The 20,615-nt window shown below is 36.4% G+C and overlaps 1 protein-coding gene across 2 annotated transcripts in view; it reads right to left on the bottom strand.

Annotated features, from left to right (window-relative positions):
* The window catches only part of GAS2 (growth arrest specific 2), a 126,820-nt gene that overhangs the window by 90,970 nt on the left and 15,235 nt on the right, over positions 1–20,615 (bottom strand). For both annotated transcript variants that reach the window (XM_047693973.1, XM_047693972.1), the window contains exon 3: positions 15,565–15,686. In XM_047693973.1, coding sequence (XP_047549929.1) covers positions 15,565–15,686 — 122 coding nt within the window. The remainder of the gene's footprint in view (positions 1–15,564; positions 15,687–20,615) is intronic.

Below are 20,615 nucleotides of genomic sequence, written 5' to 3'. Positions count from 1 at the left end.
GTTTTGCTTTAATAACTTCACTGCACTGCAGATTTCGGGTACACTGTAAGTGTTCATCAATAGGGATATGTCCCTAGACTCTCCGTATATTTGAAAGATGGGAATGTTAAACTTATAGTAAATCAAAGAGGCAAGGTTTATGCCTTGAAACTGCAACTGACCAGCAGTAAGATTCAGCCTTCAGAAATAGTTACTTCATCTATTTAAGCTTTTGGAACTTCAGATCTATCATTCGTGACATCTTTTGAGAATTAAATAAGATGTTTTGGAAAGTGCCTAATACCAATTCTAGACGATTGCTTATCTTCCATCAATGTTAATTTTTTTCAAATACATGTGTCCTTTTGGTCTATTTGCAAAGAAGGCTCCAAGGAGAGCTGAAAAATAGAGACAAGTTACATCGTCACATCTGTAATTACTGTCATAAGCCCACATGCATTTAGGGGAAAAAAATTTAAAACAGATGCTCCATATTTTCATGGTGATTTAATTACAATTTGTTTTTTATCCACCTTCTAATTTTTTTCATTATTATGCCGTGCGTTCATATCTGTTCTCCACACTCTAATTAGAGTGGATTTTTCAAAAGGCAAATTTAACTTTCCAGCGCTGTTAGGATAAAGACAAAGCTTATAATTCAACTTCTACGGTTTGTATTACTCTTGGTCCCCCCTGCTGACCTAGCTACACGTGACCTCTCAATTTCCCCTATCGTCCCACGGGCTTTTGCTGCCACTCTTGCCTGCTCACCATGATCCCTTCCACCACAGAGCCCAACATATAAGAGTTCTCTCTGACTTTCCCTTAACTCTTTGCCCAACTAAGTTTGCTTATATTTTTTCTTGAGCAGAAATGTTAGGAGTGGTATAAGAGGGAACTCACAGGGCTCATAATCCTTGGGTAATCATGGGGATATACTGCATAGAAACCCATGATTTTCCCCCCAATTCTACTCTTCTCCTGTCTTTCCAGTTGTAAAATAAAGCACCACCATCCATTTCTTCACATATGAAACCCTGGACCAATCTCCCTCATTTTTCCTATCCAATTCATCACCATGCCCACCAAGTCAACAAAAGGGGAGAAGATATGCCACCCCAACATATGCTACTTTGACACACTGATTATTTTGAATTAAAAGTACTTGAAAACAGTCAGAAGAAAAAGGACACATCCTACTTTGTCTCTCAGAAAGCAGGAGATAAATCTCCCATGTAAAATGTAAAAAGATTGAGATCTTGTCATTTCCAACAACATAGATGGATCTGGAGAGTGTAATTCTAAGTGAAATAAGCCAGTTAGAGAAAGACAAATACCCTATGATTTCACTCTATGTGGAATTTAAGGAACAAAACAAATGAACAAAGGCAGGAAAAAAAAAAAAAGGAGACAAACCAAAAAACAGACACTTAACTGTAGTGAACAAACAAAAGATTACCAGAGGGGAGGTGGGGAGGGGATGGGTGAAACAGGTAAAGAGTTACCTTGAGCACGGAGTAATGTATAGAGTTGTTGAATCACTATATTGTACACCTGAAGCTAATATAGCACTGTATGTTAATTATACTAGGATTAAAATTAAAAAATTTTAAACTATAATACTTATAAAACCAATGCCAGATTAATAAAATAAGCAAATATGTTGCTTATTTTTTAATTTGTGCTTTAATATTTATTTTTAATACTGTAGTAACTGTATTTCAATAAAATTGATTCTCTCTATTTTGTGTTTTATACTCTTAAAGACATCACTGTGAAAAAGGATTGGCAGGCTTCAGCCAATGGTTAAAGGAGGCATGGCAGAGAAACAAGTATTCCTGATCTAAAAGGAAGAGTCTAGAACGTATTTGCCTTCGCGTCCCGCATAACATCTAGTACAAAACGGACTCTCCACAGAGTTCCTGCACACTCAACAGAGTTCATACTCAGAAGTTAGTCAGTTCACTCCCATTTTAAGATTCCTTTCTTTCTTTTTACTTCAGATGGTTTAATTTTTTTGACCAACTGTTGATAGAGGTAAGTTTTTTTTTTGTTTCATTTTGATTTTAGCTTTGGCTTCTAGTTACAGGAATTGGTGCATTATTTATTTCTTACATGGCATAGTGATATACTAGCAAGGTATCCATTAGATGAACCGTCTACACTGTGTGAAATTAGACATGACTAGCAAAGCAATATAAACACAAAATACACACTAGACTGCTTCAGGCATGATATGTAAAGCATTTTCAAACCACTAAGCAGAACAAAAGCAGGTATTCATGTAGTCAGCCCCTAAAAGCTTAAGATACAGTTGAAGAGCTCCATATACTACAAACTCAATTACCTCATCTAAAAACCGTTATGCCATTACTCTGTAATGTGCCAATACCACATATTTTGGACCACACACACATACCTACGATGAGAACTTACATTTTATGTCTTCTAGCAATCCTCAGACATTTTCAAGTTGAAAAAGAAACATTTTCCCTCAAATTTCCAGTCCCTTAAAAAAGGTTCTTGTTATAAAAATCTGTAAGTGTTCTACTTTAAGAAATGGCATGCGTGTTCATAGTTGAATTTCTTTAAATGATCTGAATTTCTCCAAAGCATGGAGTAACAGCTCATTTTAAAGTAATTAATTCTCTATTCTCCATATGGTGAGAGTGACTTTTCGTGACATGGAATTCCATATCCAGAGTGCTTCGACACAGCAGTGGCCACAGTCAGTGCTATCAAATATCAGGAAAACAGTTCCCCAGTTACACTCCTTGCCCATGTGCCTGCATGTGGTTAAATGCAGGATGTGAGCCTGTAAGTGGGAGAGATGATGTCACTGTGGAAAAATTCCATCAGGTTTACTTTTTCGCTCAGGGGCAATGTTCTGCTGATGCTTTGAAATTATGTAAATGAAAAATGTGTGAGTGCGTGTGTGTGTGTGTGTGTGTGTGTGTGTTCCTCCTTCTTCTAATCCAGAATTTGTTTTAATTTATTTCATGCTTTCAGAATTTTTATTTTTATTTTTAGTCCTATGCTTCGTATGCTTCTAACGCAACCATTATTTACACTACCCAACAGCGGCTCACGGTTTTAACTTTGAAAGGAACGAACTGCTGAGTAGTTTTGAAGCAAGGTGCTTTATCAGCAGACTCCCGTACATTTGTAGCCTCTGACGCTTGGTAAATGTCTAGGTTAGATGCTGCTACCTAGTCTAAATGTCTAGGTTAGATGCTGCTACCTAGTCTAAATGTCTAGGTTAGATGCTGCTACCTAGTCTAAATGTCTAGGTTAGATGCTGCTACCTAGTCTTTCTCCTCTCCCCACCCCCCACTCTGGAATGCGGGGATTTTTAGCAGAGTACTGAGTGGGGATTGAGATGCCCTCCTGCATTGCCTAGCTCATCAGAAGTGAGCTCTGATATGAAAAGATCAATAGAATGTAGGAAAATGACTTCCTCTCACTCATGTAAGAAGGTGGACAACTACTGGTCTGTAACAAACAGGCAAGGAGCCAAACATGATAATGGGTGATGATATTTTATTCTCTTGTAATTTGAGGGACATTCTAAAACAATTCTGATTCTTTTCTATTGGTTCTTTATACATAAAAAGAAAACCATCTCAAACATGAGGGCTTTTCCCAAAGGTTAATTCCATGCTTTGCACCTGGTTATAATCCATTTAGCTAGAACCTGTACACTTGTCCAAATAATTGTAAGTATGCAAATCCTCAGCCCACCTTCTTAGACAGTGGCTATCTCGGCCACTCACTGAAAGAGTTATCTAAGAGGGACTGTGGCAATTCTTCTATGATTTACTGAGGATGACCAAATGAGAATAATTTAATTAAAATTTTGACTTTGTGATAATAAAAAAGGAAAATGTATGGGTAGCAGGAATGGTCAAATTAATATACTGAAACCCACTTAAATCATTCCAATAGCCTCATAAATAAGTATAGTGGGCACTGAGATGTGTGCACAGCCATTGTATTTTATGAAGTATGTATTATTATTTTTCATTGGTGTGCCTTTTGGTTTAGGAAGTAGATGACACACACTCAAAATAAAAAATTTTAAACAACTATGTTTATAAAAACTTTTCCATATACTACTGTATATTTTAAGTTCTGTTCTAAATTCAACCACATGATAAAATATTGCCTCTCTTTTATTTAACCTGTGACTGTTTAAAATTAATTTTTTTCAAATCATTTTGTGACTTTCATCTCCACACCTATGTAATACCACATCTCTCTTATTTCTCCCCAGTAGAGAGTAAATTCCTTGAGGAGACTGTGGTCTACCTTTGCATCACTACCTTTCTTACCAACAACACATACGCATATAAATATTCACAGTGAATAGCATCATCTCTTGTTCCTAATATATACTCATCAATCATCTTTCAAACTTTAAAATAACATATGTAAGAAAAGACTCAGTTGTCATAAAATATTTGTAGTTCATAATATTCTATATTAAAGGTTGTTGAAATGATGAACCTGTTATACTCCATGATCATTTTCATCTCCTTTTTGAGTTATCCCTTAGTTAATAAAGTAACACATTTTTGGAAAGCCAGTAGCAGCATTTACTGCTCATTGTTCCTACACACTGGAATTCTCTGATTCCCTCCTGCAGCTTTATAGAAACTATATTTTTTCCTTGGTTGTTAAAGAGTGTTTTGGTGGATGGCTAATTAGGGGCTCTGAGAAGAAACAATGGTTCTTATATTCCCATTTCACTCACCAACTATTTTATTGGACAAAAGGGGCAGTTATTGAGGAAAAGATGCAAAGAAAACACCCTCCACAGCGATTTCATCTTTACAGCTCCTTCAGTAATTGAAAGACAGAACCCTTAATTATCGTAGTAAAACCTCGTTTCAAGTCAAAGGTATCTCTTGAGAACTAATTCCATGAAAAGGCCTACAATTATCCTTTTTCTTAATTATTCATGATGAACAAATTCATAGAACCACTAGTTATCACTCATCCAGTTTTTATTTTATTGGAACCATGGTAAACACTATAAACAGGTCTTGAAAAATAATCCTCAAAAGGAATGAAACATTTGGATATTAATATGCTCATTTTTGTCACCATTTTTACCTTTAGATAACACTCTGAACTCAAGTAATGACATATCATGTGACTATATAATTACATTTACAATTAACTAAATGAACAACCTCCAGAATTCTCTTACTAATTTAGACCTCCATGGTTTATTACTTTGCCAATCTCTTGTCAGCACTTCGAATGTCCTCAGATTCTTTTTCTTTCCCTGAACCATCCCAAAATTCCATTTTCCCTATTACCTAAAAGTCAGCTTTGTTCTTTACGTTTCTGAACATCAAAGACTTTTGAGTTAAGAAAAACCAGCACTGGGCGCCTGGGTGGCTCAGTGGGTTAAGCCGCTGCCTTCGGCTCAGGTCATGATCTCAGGGTCCTGGGATCGAGTCCCACATCGGGCTCTCTGCTCAGCAGGGAGCCTGCTTCCCTCTCTCTCTCTCTCTGCCTGCCTCTCCGTCTACTTGTGATCTCTCTGTGTCAAATAAATAAATAAAATCTTAAAAAAAAAAAAGAAAAGAAAAAGAAAAACCAGCACTGAAGGAGAAATTTCAAACTTGGTGAGAATAAAAGTCTTCATGATTCTTAATCAAGAATTGCTAAAATTCACTAACAACAGCATTCTGGATCTGCAAGTAAATATCTACATTGGGCCATTCATTCATTCATCCAAAAACATATCTACTGAGCACCTGTACCCCTGATTTTATGATAGACCTATATACAAATAAAACATTAACCATGTTCTCGAAGATCTTAGCTTCTAGTAAAGGGATAAAAGCAAGCAAACTAAGTATAACAAAATGGTTCAGGTGCTCGGATGGATGGAGAAACCATAAATATGGAGGCCAGTACTACCTACATGGTATAATCACTGAAAACTTCTCTACTCTTCCAAGATCCCTCATCCTTTTCCTGAGAAAATGATCTCTCTTTCTCATTTTATTCACTCTAAGAACATGTCAGTCAAGGTGAGGCCATGACCTGGCCAGAGAGTCGGCTGTTAATCACACTAATCAGATTCCCTCTTGCTAAAATCTGAAACTTGAGAGAAATGATAAATGGATTTAATAGCTTCATGTTAATGAGCACCACACATACTAGGTATTACTCAGTGCTTATGTAGATTAAATCTGGCCTTCGTAACAAATGTTAAGTTAGGTACTATCATTAGCTACATGTTACAAATGAGGAAATTAAGGCACAGAGAAATTAAGTAATTTTCCCAAGCTAATTAACAGTTCAGTCATTATTTAAACCCAGGAAGTACAGCTGTTGAGTCCACATGATTAACCATTCTGCTTTGCTAAGCTCTCTAAAGGTGTTCAAACAATTCATTCTAACAGTGGTACTCTGAAGGGACTCCCCAGTTATCTGTGTTTTATAACCTTGGGATTTGGTATAAATTCTTGGTCTTCCAAAGCTGTTTTTTGTTTTTTTTTTTAATTTCTTTAGCATCAGAATGTAAAGTTCAGGCATTGGGCATTAGAAAACTATGAGATATTTGGAATTGGTGTTGAGGCTGATACTGGAACAAAACCAAAATGGGAAACTAACATTCTTTTTATGGAAAATAAGCTGTTTTTGTGGGCTTTTAAGCTTACACTATTTTGGCATCCTTTTTATGAAAACGAATACAAGATTATGAATATAAAATTAGATAAGGAATTAGGCACAACAAATAAATAAATAAATGAAATAAATAAAAGATGAGAAACACTAGAACCATTAAAAGTGCACAAAAGGAACATACTATTTTAGTTAATTAACCACTGACAGATCACTATTTTGCTTTTCTTTTTTTTTTTAAGAATTTTTTTTTAAAGATTTTATTTATTTATTTGACAGAGAGAGATCACAAGTAGACGGAGAGGCAGGCAGAGAGAGAGAGGGAAGCAGGCACCCTGCTGAGCAGAGAGCCCGATGCGGGACTCGATCCCAGGACCCTGAGATCATGACCTGAGCCAAAGGCAGCGGCTTAACCCACTGAGCCACCCAGGTGCCCCGTTGCTTTTCTATATAGATTTTGGCTCTATACTTTCTGACTGCCTCTTCATAAAGAATAACTTAGAAATATTTTTGTAGGGAGAATAGAAAGATAACCCAATCTTTCTTTTAGCATGATTAAGCCAAACAAATCTTTTTTAATAGTTTAAGATATTCTCTTTCAGCCTTTTAGCTGAAAATTAATAAATACCATGATTTTGAAATCTACAAAAATTCTGTTACCTTAATTAGAGAAATCGATCAAGTTTCTTTTACATGTGAGCTTTTGGATGCCGAAGAATGTTCCACAGAATCGTTGTGATATAAAGAATTCAAATAACATGATTTGCATTTGGTGTTGGTTCCTATCCTTTGCTTAATTCCTGTCCCCTGATCAGTTTCTGTTTCCAAATGAGAAGAGCTAAATTCTTATCTTGGGGGCAGGGCAGGGATATGAAGAGGGGAGGAAAGACTGGGACTCCCTCTCAGGAAGTAGGGAAGGTACATAGTAGATTCCACTACCCCTGGTATTCTCCTGGACCAGACTAAGAAAGGAGTATCAGTTAACCTGGACATTCCTGGAACCATCGCTCTGTCCTTAAAATCTCAGCTAGCCATAGTCAGAGCTGATGATCTCCACCTGGTACCAAAATATTGCAGCCTAGATCAGAGGATTTAGATCTATCTAACAGCATAATTCCTAGCCAACCCAGGAATTCCCGGCTGACTGGTAACACTGTCTCTACACATGTTTAAAGTCTTGAGCGTCACTAAGTGTATTATGGCCGGGTTTTTCTCTATTTGTGTAATAGACTTTAAGGGTGTTGGTTTGAAGAGAGCAGGATGTAATTTTAGATTTGGCAGAATTAACGTACTTTAATTGTACTAACTAGAATTCAGTGTGTTAACACAGATAGCTACAGATGATCCTGTTAATAGTCTAGTCTGCTAGATTTGTTAACACAAACGTAGATGCAAAGCTAGCGCACACTAAATGCCACTAAAAGGCCAGAAACCACTTGGTAAAATATAGAGGAAGGAATTAAAACTTGGAAAAGAAATGTTGCATGCAACTGATAATGTGCACTTCACCTAAGCCTACTTTTTACAGGGTCCTTCGGCAGGGCCCAAAGAGGCTCTATTTTTTTTTTTTTTTTTTTAACTAAGATATGGAGAACAGGTTGGTTAGGAATGTTCCAGAATTTCCTAATGTGACTTTTCACTCCAGAAAGAGGATGCTGGTGACAGGAGTTTTCTCTTGTTAATGTGAATGAGGATTTTCAGGGTGGCGGGAATGCGTGGTGACCCTTAACGTTCATAGGCAAGGTGGACATGGTTGCCAGAATCAAAGTAGGCTAATCAAAACTCTTAGAATAATCGGCCCTACAAGAGATCTGACTATGGTTTATTAATAGCTATAAATTGAAAGGCAACGTCCTAAGTTCTTGATTTGTATACTATAAACAGCCACAGCAACAAAAGGAGAGGAAAATCTTTCTGATCACCCTGTTCTTAGACTACAGCCGATTTATAAACCCAGGGCTCATTGAATGAAAGGAGTATAGATCTCAAGCTTTTCCTGTAAAGCTTCCTTCTAATCTTTAAAGGGACCTAAATAGTTTGCTATGCATTAGGGAGAGGGAAGTGCCTTATGGAGATTGAGTGACAGATGGAGTTTTGACCTAAGCCTAAATTACACTATGACTATTGTGCCTTTGTACATATAGAAGTTATTTTTATATTTTTCCCTGAATGATTAATTGGCAAGGGTAATATCAGCAACTGTCATAACTTTTATTCCCGAACATATGGGATAAAATATCATAACTCAGAAAAAATCAAAGGTTCATCCTATCGTGAATGACCTCAACATTGCAAGGAAAGTGATTTCTATCACATCTCCATTCAGTTCAAGCCAATGTAGAAGATGGATAAGATGTGGGCAACAGCAGGGAAATTATAATGAAGTAACAGTTTCAGTCAGAGTTTCTGTTCCAGATGTGGTGTTTCCATTGAAGAATAAGTATTAGAAAATATCCTAAGGGTGCCTGTATTGCTCAGTAGGTTAAGCGCCCGACTCCTGATTTAAGCTTAGGTCATGATCTCAGGGTCCTGAGATCAAGCCCCATGCCAGGCCCTACACTCAGCGTGTAGTCTACTTGAGATCCTCTTCCTCCCCCTGCCCCTCCCCCTCCCCCTGCGTATGCACGCTGCATGCTTTCTCTCGCTCTCAAAATACATACATCAGACCTTGAAAAAAAAAGGATAAAGGAAAATATCCTACCACTTAACATGCATCTATTGGTCTGAAAAATGCAGTTTTCTTAATCCTAATAAATAGAAAATTCCAGAAGTTGTTTGCATATACTTGACAAAAATAACCCAAGTGTGTTACTATCCTGTACATCAGCTCAGGCTCTGCGACATAACCTATAGGAACATGTCAACATCACACAACACACTTTTCTGTTAGATCATGGTATTTTGCTGACTTGATACTACAGAGCAGGAAAAGTGGGCACACCCGACAGCTTCATAACAGACACGCACTCCAGAGGGTAGAAGATAAATCACCCAGGATGGAGGTTTTGCTAACTAAATGAGGTTTGTGGGTCCAGTAGTAGGAACCCTGTAGGAGCACTGCCTTCATTGTAAAGGACACCATGCAATTGTTCCTAGCTTGCTATTGTCTGATGGAGATTGAATCTCCATCTTGGGACATGAGGGACCGTGGAACTTAAAATGTTCATTATGAAATTAGAACCAGATGATCAAATTTGCCACATTTTCAGTTGTGCCTAGCAATACACTGTCATCTATAGAGCTATTCTCTCACATTTGGCACTAGTTCAATTAGGCCTTAAGATCCAGGTAAATTCCATAAGTCCATCATTCACTCCCTATTATGCTTACTTTTTAATCCTGCTGCTTTTGTGCTCCTTAGCACACACATACAGCAACCCAGTCAAGCCCCATCTCAAGTCTCCTATGACTAGTTGATTATGGGTAGAGACAAAAAAGTCAAGCTCCTTTTCATATCATTCTATATGATACATCAACATTTATTGCTATGTATTAAAACCCTACTTAGGGACAACTTTGTAAGATGGACAGAAGAAAAACACTCCCCATGAGGAGAAAAAAAAAAAAAAACTCAGCAAGATATTTCATTGTTTCTGACTAAAAGAGGAAAGATTTTCCCAGTGGTCAAGAACTTAGAGAAATGGTGACAGGGGAATTAATTTTATACTGGGAAATACCTTACTTTTATATATTTAAAAGTTGAAGATATCTGTATTTTTTAAATCTTGAAGGATTGGACTTTATTACTAACTTTTTTTTTCTTTTCCTCTCAGTCCCAGGCAGCAAAATAACCCATAAAAAATCATTTATTTCCACGTCATTACACCTGTATTCTCTCCATTTATTATGACTCACCCTGTTGGCTTAGTCCTAACATTATATTTGCATTTAAAAACCATGAATTTCTTAAGGAATACACAATTATTTTAGTTGCATAGCCAGATACAGATGACTCTAATCACAGTTGAGATTTTCTTTTCAAGAAAAACCTTTTATCCCTTCTACCACACTTTCTTGTTCTGTCAGAGGTATCAGCAGTAAACACACATTTCTGGATTTCTCTGAAATCAATCTTGATAAGATGTTCTCTAAACAAAATGTGCTATTGATTTTTGAGGGGAAAAACTCTAATCTCTATGTTTTATTTAATTCCTGGATGGTAAAATATCCTGAGGTAGCATTATCTTGCAGCTCAGAGAACTAGATATTCTTGATGGGCAAATGTCCTATGGACATTCTATCTGACTAGGGTGTTCTTTCCCCAAACAAGGACTGGATTCTACATTTAGATGGTGAATGTTCAGTTCCTTCCTTAGAGCATAATGTAGCATTCTACTAGGTAACAGAACTTCTTTTTTGGCTTTTCCCTTCATGTGCTTCAAAACTGATCTAACCACCCAGGGCTCTTTGAATTCAAAGGAAGCTCTGAACCCAGGGAAACTCTGATGTCTGGGGCAGGGACTCTCAAGATAAATGAGACAAACAGAAAGGAATGTTAGGGGAAAAATAGAGTTGAACCCTTTGAATGTCGTGCACCACGTTGATGCCCCTATCCTTGAGAGTATCTCGTACACAAATCAGCAAGTCATGACTGGTAGAAAAAGAAGAGAGTAAATGTACAATAACAAGGGGTTCATAGAGTTGAATTCTGTCTGGACCAGGAAGTGAAAGGTCATACATCAATGTAACAATTATTCTGTCTTGATTGGAGATGCCAACATTGAGTCAGGTGACTAAAGGTCAAAAAGCATAAAATCTGACCTTGGATTTATCACTTATTTTGGTTTTCCCATCCCAATAGGATATTGGAAAGATTAGTTTGGGTTAGCTTTTTGCCTGTTAAGGTCCTGAGCTCCAGGAATATTAACATTTGTAGTTAGAGTGAATTGATCATATTATGGGACATTTAAACTAATCAAAATCAGATTATACATTAAACTGCTGTACACTAGGCTCAAAAGCATATACCTAACTATTGCCTAATTCCTTGAAAATTCTGCATTGTTTCATGTAAAGTGAGAAAATACAAAGGCTAGGATTAACTACTAATAGCTAAAAACGTAGGGAGTCTATTTCTATTATCTGTTGAAACCTAGAAAGAAAAAAATCATAGGATATCATCTATTTTCATTCACAGCGTTTTATCAAGCCATAATAGGATATGACTCATGGATTTATAACTAAAATATTAAATACGTAAACTGTCTAATGTCTTTATTAAATACACTTGCAAATATTAGGAGTGTTTAAGTCACTCTTAACATGGACATACTTCACACATACCAGGCATAACTTCCTTGCTCAAATGTGTTTACACAGCTGTAAATTCTCCAAATTAAAGATCAATCAGGAAGAGTAAAAATACTGCTGTGAGAACAAGTGGGTGAAATTTAAGTGCTAGGAGAAAATTACAAAGGGCTTCCTGTGATGTGACTCTAGGTGGGATCAAGTTTGTGGTTGATTTTCTTTCTTTCTTTTTTTTTTTTTTTTTTTTTTTAAAGATTTGATTTATTTATTTGACAGAGGAATAGAGAGCACAAGTAGGCAGAGCGGCACGTAGAGGGAGAGGGAGACGCAGGCTCTCCGCCTAGCAGGGAGCCCGGTTGTGGGACTCGATCCCAAGATGCAGGGATCATGACCCAAGCCGAAGGCAGCCGCCAAACCAACTGAGCCACCCAGGCACCCCGTAGTTGATTTTCTTAATAGTAATTCTGTTTTAACATCTCCCTAACTGTAACAGTTTCTCTAATTCATCAAAGGTATTGACCAAGTTATCTGTCTCTACCACTATTGTTCCTAGATTTTAAAATGCCCAGCTGGACAATAATTACCTACGCACGTGTGCGCGCACACACACACACACACACACACACACTACTGTAGCCTACAGGTTATTTATACACAATTTGAAATCCTCCTTTTTTTTCTATCATAAATGTTCAATATACACCTAACTATCTGGGTTTTAGCAAATTTATTCTTGTTTAAAAGTTCAATTTAATAATAGCAAAATGTGCAATTTCGTATAACGTCTATTCCTGCTTTAGGCAAAAGATGGATTGAAAACAAAATTATATTGGACTTATGAAAATGCTTGTGTCAAACCTGAATGGATTGACAAAATTATATTTATGACCCATAATAGCTGTGAAGTATTAGCCATTTGGCTTCTCATCTATTGAAAAATTTCTCATAAAATGTAAAAAAGAAAAACTAGCCTTCTTTGAATTTTTTTCATATAGTAAGACACATGCTATTTTGATTTAAGCTGCATATTGTTGGAAGTAAGTTGTGAAATATATAATTCTGCCAAGGACACAGAAGGTAATTCAGTCAAGAGTAATTGTGTCAACTTCTAACTCAGATTAAATTTGATTTTTTGAGCACTGAAAGTGAGGTCATAAAGAGTATTTTTAAATCTATATTTGTTCAATTATCACAGTTGAGTTTTTATACTAAAATATATTTATCATAATCAGAATAAATTTAAACTTTATACTTAATTAAACAAATGGCTTAGGGTCAAGGAAGTATTTTGAGTTTAATAAAACTTTGCTGCATTTTTACTCACTTTGAAAGGAAAGCTTAATTTGTTTCTTTTTATGTTTTATAGTTTTATTATAAAAATGATATAATTTGAAATGAATGTTTCAAAGGAAAAACAGCTATCAAAATCTTGATCTATAACTATTCTCAATATTACATATTATCATACAGAGATTTAGGGCAAAGTTTCAACCTATTTGTATATATCATGTCAACTATGAACATTCGCAAAGTACTTAAATTTTTCTTCTAGTTTCTTCTAGCAAATCAAAAATTCTCATCGGGAGCTCTTAATCTTTCACATTGGGAAGGGAAATAATATTTATCTAGAGTCTTTTTCATGCCATGCTTTCTGGAAAGTATATATGCATAATCATTACTCCTACTTTATGGGCATGGAAACAAAGGATAGATGTGTCTAATTAGGAAATAACACAACTGGAACCCAAGCAAAATGTGCTCAAGACACCTAAGCCTTCGAATTACAGGCTAATGCTTTGGGGGGTTGGCTTGCTCTTGACGGTTTTAGGATTACAATTCTATTTGGGGATCTCAGCTTCTGGGTGTGGGGGGGGGTTGTTTGTTTGCTTGTTTTTAGGATTTGATTTATTTATGTGACAGAGACAGAGTGAACACAAACAGGGGGAGGAGCAAGCAGAGGGAGAGGGAGGAGCAGACTTCCTGCTGAGCAGAAAGCCTGACATGGGGCTCCATCCCAGGACCCTGGGATCATGACCTGAGACAAAGGAAGATGCTTAACTGACTGAGCCACTCCGGTGCTCCTCAGCCTCTGTTTTATCAAGCAAAAGCTTGCAAAACAAAACCAGAAAACCTTACACTAGCCTTTGTAGAGTTGTTTATTCTCTGTTACTATGAAGGATTTAAGACCTTAACACTGAGGCAATGGTCTCTATTTTTTTTTTAAGATTTTATTTATTTATTTGACAGACAGAGATCACAAGTAGGCAGAGAGGCAGGCAGAGAGAGAGGAGGAAGCAGGCTTCCTGCTAAGCAGAGAGCCCCATGTGGGTCTAGATCCCAGGACCCTGGGATCATGACCTGAGCCGAAGGCAAAGGCTTTAACCCACTGAGCCCACCCAGGCACCCCAATGGTCACTGTTCTTAACAATAAGCAAATCAAATGGAAGTTTTAGGACCAATGCAAATTAACATAACACTCTCCAAAGAATCTGGGCCCAGCAATTTTATCCCTTTACGAATCATTTCACAGTGAACCTTCTATGTAAATTGTCCTCCTCTTTGGTGTTGTTTTCTCCTTTGTAAGTTGAAGTAGAGGCCAGTTTCTTTCTTTCTATTTTTTTTTCCTAGATTTTTAAAATTTATTTATTTGCCAGAGAGGGAGAGAGAACACAAGCAGCGGGAGCAGCAGGTTTTCACTCTTTTTTTTTTTTTCTTTACTCTTTTTTTACTCATTAACTCAGTTCATTGATTTCAATTTTCTTGTTCGTTTCATTTAAAGCTGTTTTCAACATTATTTTAACCTGATTTTTTTTCTTACCTTTTTCCTTCTCTATCAAAAATTAGGAGAAGTGTCAACTATCTCTTTCCTTCAAAAAGTATCAAGCACCATACTCTCATTATGTGCTTATAATAATCATGAAAGAATATATGGGACTACTTGCGTGGCTCAGTCAATTAAGGGTCCACACTTGATTCCGACTCAGGTCATGATCTCAGGGTCCTGGGACTGAGCCCCAGGTTGGTCTCTGAACTCAGTGGAGAGTCTGGTTGAAATTCTCTCCCTCCCTCTCTGTCTGTCACTGCCCCCTTCCAGCCCAGAGCGCATGAGCACAGCACATGCTCTCTTTCTGTATCTCTTTCTTTCCTCTCAAATAAATAAAATTTTAAAAAGAAAGAAAAAAATAATATATGCAGAAAAGAAATCTGAGCACTCAGGGGAAAAAACTGTCCAAAGGACTTAGTTCAATGCTACAACTTATTTAAAACAAACAAAAAAATTATACACTCTAGACACTTTATTCTAATAATCTGCCATAATGATCTATTTGGAAACAAAGATTTATTTAGTAAACCATTCTTGGCCAGATTTTTTTTTCATCTCCTGATGACGTAAATATTTCTGTGCTAAATCTGTAATCAATACATCAGACTAAACCAGTTTATACACAGTCCTTGTTTTGTATCAATACCATCAATTTCCATAACCTTCTAGTTAATTAGACTTACTGAAAGGATTATGTAATTTACGTAATCAGAGTACAAATAATATGTTGTCTAATTAAAATGCACCCTCTCTGTTTTGTTAACAGACATATTAATACGCCCATTGACAACAAAATACTAAAATTAAACTCCGTTCATTTCATAAATGAAATCCACTCCCTGAATGATTTTTGCCTGGGGATCTTTTACCTTTGGAGGCTTGTTAACATCCATGCTCTCTCTGAATTTCTCCTGAACAGTTTCTGCAAGTTGACAGAGCAAGGCACCATTATCCAATTTTTCCATAAAAGTTTCTGCTGTAATCTCCTTCCCTGCAGTAACAAAGAGAAGCATTATAGAAACACAATCATTCCCCAGTGCAAAGGTGACATTCATGCCAGCAAATTTGACACAGTTTTTATCACCAAAATTTCTACTCCAGTTGAGTTACAAATATCTGGGATGGGAACTCAAGGAAAAGAATGGTTTCTTTGGAATTTTATGTTTTCCTTTGGCAGCAAGAATCTCAACATTTTATATTTTCATAACATAATTTCAACTGCATTAAAGTTTTATTTCATGGTAAAAGTGGCAAAGTGATATCCTACGTGAGAGTCCCACCACTTGGCAATCAAGAGGAATAAAAACCAACCAGTCAATGAAACCCAGTTTTGTCAATGATCGTACAATTTGACCTCTGATATTCATTCAGTTCTCATCCTCAATAGCCCGTTCAGTTACTCTGGGCAGCAAGGCAAAGACAAAAGCAGAACAGGCATTCTGTGTTTTGCTTATGTCTTTGGTTATAAGACACCAAAGCTCTCTTCTCTTTAATTTGAAATAGAGGAAGGTACATCAAAATTCAGCCACCATTGGCAACTGTACTAGCATGGCCAATGCATAAATCGCACTTCTAAGTTCTATCGAGTTTGTTTCCCTGATTACGATATTACAGGTAAAACCAATACAAGAGATAAACTCTGAAAGAAAGTCTACCTCTCTCACCACCCATCTTCTTACTACCCTCTTTGAACTACGGATTATCAGCTTCATCTCTGCTCTTCTCTCTTCTCCAAACCACTCAGCTTCTACTCATTTGAACATTAGTCACAGTTGTCTATCCCTGACATTTAACCAGTTAAAGGTTGTCTTCTTTCTTATATTCTCCCAAAACATATTTTGTTCTTTTTTCCCTTTAATTTTGTAATTAATTTTGTAATTTTTATTGTGACATAATTCACCTGCCTTACAATTCACCCATTTGAAGTGCATAATTCAGTGGCTTTTAGTACAGAGTTGTGCAGTCATCACCACAAACAATCTGGACATTTTTATCACCTCCAAAAGAAACCCTCTACCCTATACCTGTCACTCCTGATTCCTTTTTTTCCCTCAGCCTTATAAACCAACTAATTTTTTTCTTATATGCTTCTTAAATTCATTTCCCCCAAAGCTCTCTCCTTTTCCTGGTACTCTAATTTTCTAAGTTTTGGCATATTTTATTTTCCTGGCTTAATTTCCTATAACATATTAGTCACAAGTACTGTAGATTCATGATTCTTTCTGTTTCTGGTACCATAATCTTAATAAAAATTTTCATGATTTGATACCTAAACCTCTAACAACAAAAACAACGGCTCTTCACTGTACCCTCAACTTCTCTCTCCAATACACATCATACTCATGGCTAAAATTATGACTGCTAAACACCAGCCTCATTGGGTCAATATTCTTCTTCATTGTATAGTCCCTAGTCTTCTCTGCCACCCAAAATATGAAATATAACCACTTGAACGTATCAAAAGACTGACCCTTATGCTTCTAATTCACCTTTCTAATTTAACATCCTTATACTCCCCCCAATTCTTAGTCTGCACCCTGGCTTCAGAGTTCCTCCAGCAAGACTTCCCAATCTTACTGCCGCGCCTTTCTTCCAGGCATGGCCCCTGCCTACTATGTCCTCCTCCCTTGTACCTACCTGACCAAGTTCTCTCTTTCCTTTAATCAGAAATCCAGAAAGAGATTTTCCTAGTGGATACTGATCTCTTTTCTATGTGGTCGCACCCAAGGGCATCACTCATTTTGGCAACTTATCAAACCTCTTCTATTGCTAGTAATATGTTTTATGTAAAGTTTTGTCTTCCTCAAACCTCTTGGGACATATTGTGTCTGTATGTCTCTGTGTGTGTGTAACTGTGTGTTCCTACAGATTTAAGTATGTTGTTATCTTGGTAGGCACCTAAAAAATGTGTTCAGTGAGCATGTAAAGTTACAAATGAGGAAATAAACTACTGGAAAACTTTGAGAAAATGTTGGGTACTATTTTTGGAAAAAGTAGTTAAGTTCAAGCAAAAAGAAAAAGTTTTAGACAGAGAATCTCATGGGATTAGCTTTTATCTTAAGAAAAAAATGCATGTAGCTCAAACCCATGAACATTTAAATATAATCCAACTGGAAAACAGATAAACTATTGGCTTAAACTTCAACTTTCAATATGTAATATATTTGAATTTCAAGAAATATCTGTTTGAAAAAAATTTTTGACTGTTTTGGGGGAAGGGCAGGTAAAGAAGGAAAGAAAATTACCTTTTTAAAAATGTTCTTTTTCCCCCACTGGATACTTTGCATTTGAACCCCCCCAGTTAAGATAATGACTTCTGCAGGTGGTAAAACATAGTAGCTCTAACTACTCACCACAGAGGTAGCCTGTACAAAACGACTATTATTTTTAAATTGTACACAGCTCAACTTAATTCAGGAATAAAAGTAATATTTTCAGGATACAAAAAGTCAGCACAGGGTGCCTGGGTGGCTCAGTGGGTTAAGCCGCTGCCTTCGGCTCAGGTCATGATCTCAGAGTCCTGGGATCGAGCCCCCCATCGGGCTCTCTGCTCAGCAGGGAGCCTGTTTCCTCCTCTCTCTCTGCCTGCCTCTCTGCCTGCTTGTGATCTCTCTGTCAAATAAATAAATAAAATCTTTAAAAAAAAAAAAAAGTCAGCACAACAAAATTTGTATTATGCATTCACCATATTGGCCTGCATTCCCTAGTAAGAAAGTTATTTTGGAAATAAGTATGAAAAGTAAATATTAGAAATATTTTCAAAATTACCAATTAGATTTCAAGGTAAAGAAGGTAGATTTTACTCCAAATTGCTGAATGATTCCTTTATAAATTACTTATAAGATTCTCTATATTTGAAAAAGGCCTTAGGTATTTGTATTCCGTAATGTTCCATGGCAATTTAAAGATTCTATTCATAATGTTAAGTGACAAGATGATTACAATGAATTTAAAAGAACTTGTAAAGTATAAAAAGAAAAATGCCCTTCATTAAAAAGTTATTAGCAATTCACCAAAAGGTATGATTTTTGCTTTTTGCATTATACCTGACAATTTTTATTTATTCTGATTTTTATGACTACTTGAAGAATTCACATTAAACATCTGTATCTAATGAAACATATATTAGGAGTCAGCTTTCAATTCTGTATATTTTATAGCTCTACAAGGTGGATTTTTTTGCTAAAACAGACAGTGTTACATAATAGTTGAAACATACTGCCTCAAATGAAGGGAAAATGCAAGATGGAGAAGTTTTTCTAATCTTCATATATAACATATTTTCCATCCAAAGAATCATAAAATTATTTTAAACATACTTTATAATTGTAAGAGATCAATATAATTTTTATATAGAATTATATATTACCTCATTCTTATTACATTAATATTACCAAAAAATTTTTAAAAAGCATTATATGAAGCTAGCTCAATTTAACCATGACAAGGCCATTAGAGCAAGTTATATGAAGCACTAATTACAATTTCTTGAGTAAACATTATAAAAAGCTAAATATCTCTGTTAGGCAAAACCAGATCTTCTTTAATCAGAATTGTGTAGCTCTTTTGACACATTAGATTATAACCACTAGATGCAGTAGGATTCTAGAATCGTAGGACCACTTCTTCCCTAGCTCTGTCCTTCCATGTTATTGGTATGTTTCAAAAAACATATGGCAATGACTAGATACAATTAAGTAATCTTGGAGTACCAACTGACCCACACTGGAGTGTAAAGACTATTAACTTGAAGATTTATCTAAAATAACCTAGTCTAGGGGTGCTGGGGTGGCTCAGTTGGTTGAGCCTCTGACTCTTGATCTCGGCATAGGTCTTGATCTCAGGGTCGTGAGTTCAAGTCCTGTGCTGGGTTCCATGCTGGGCATGGAGCCTACTTAAAAAAAAAAAAAAATAGCCCAGTCTAGTAGTAATATTTTTACTTCTTGAGTTCATAATCGTGGACTTTCATCTTCATATCACCAATTTAGTCACGACTGACAGCTTGCCAATAGACAAAGATCAGGGAATTTGGTTAAAGATTGTGGTTAGTCACTTTCTCATAAAATGCTGGGGCCCAATCATATGAAACAAAGATCTGCCTGAAATTTTTTGTCAAGTAACTAAATCAGCACACATGCTTATACACATCAGTACATTCTTCCCAGAAGTATGCACTTGCCATAATTTCCATAATGATTAAGTATCAATCAGTAGTGTTTTAGACTGCATCCACCTGGAAAAAGAATCCTTCTTATCTTCTACTTTGCTGAGAAAGAAAGTTTTCCTCCCAGTACGTTAGCAGTACTAAACACAGGTTCCTAAAGGTACAGTAACATCTAATAATTAACATTCGAGGTTTAACTGTATGCCAGTCGCTTTACACGTATCCATGTTTTTAATCTCCTCACCAATCTGTGAAGTGGGTGCCATCATGATACCCATTTTACAGATGATGAAACCGAGGTATTAGATTAAGTAATTTGTTTAAAATTACTCAATAAATCTGGATCTTTAACCCATGATATCTAGGTTTAGAGCCTAATGCTCTTAGCCTCTATGCTTGGCTACTTAAAACAAATACTTGCTAAATGCACCAATGACTATTTTCTATAATAAAGCAGTCTCCCTAATTCTGTGGTCTTTTTCTTTGTAGAACTCCAACGAAACCTTTCTGAAACAATAACAAAAACCACTTGGGGATAAAGGTACTGTTGCTAAAGACTGAAGAGCAGTCCACCGTGTACATCAGAGAATGGCTGAGGAAGTCATTCAGGATGCTCTGATGAAAGTCCTGATTCCCTGCAGAAGAAAACTGGTGCATATTATCTCTTAAGCTGATGTAGACAGGACCTAACTCTACTGCAGACTCAAGTGCCCTTCTCTATCCCAGTATATTTCTCTAATTGGAGAACCCAAAGCA

Source organism: Lutra lutra, chromosome 10, assembly GCF_902655055.1.
Source record: "Lutra lutra chromosome 10, mLutLut1.2, whole genome shotgun sequence".
NCBI lineage: Eukaryota > Metazoa > Chordata > Mammalia > Carnivora > Mustelidae > Lutra > Lutra lutra.
Note: the sequence above shows the minus strand (reverse complement) of the source record. Positions and strands in the feature narration are given on the sequence as shown.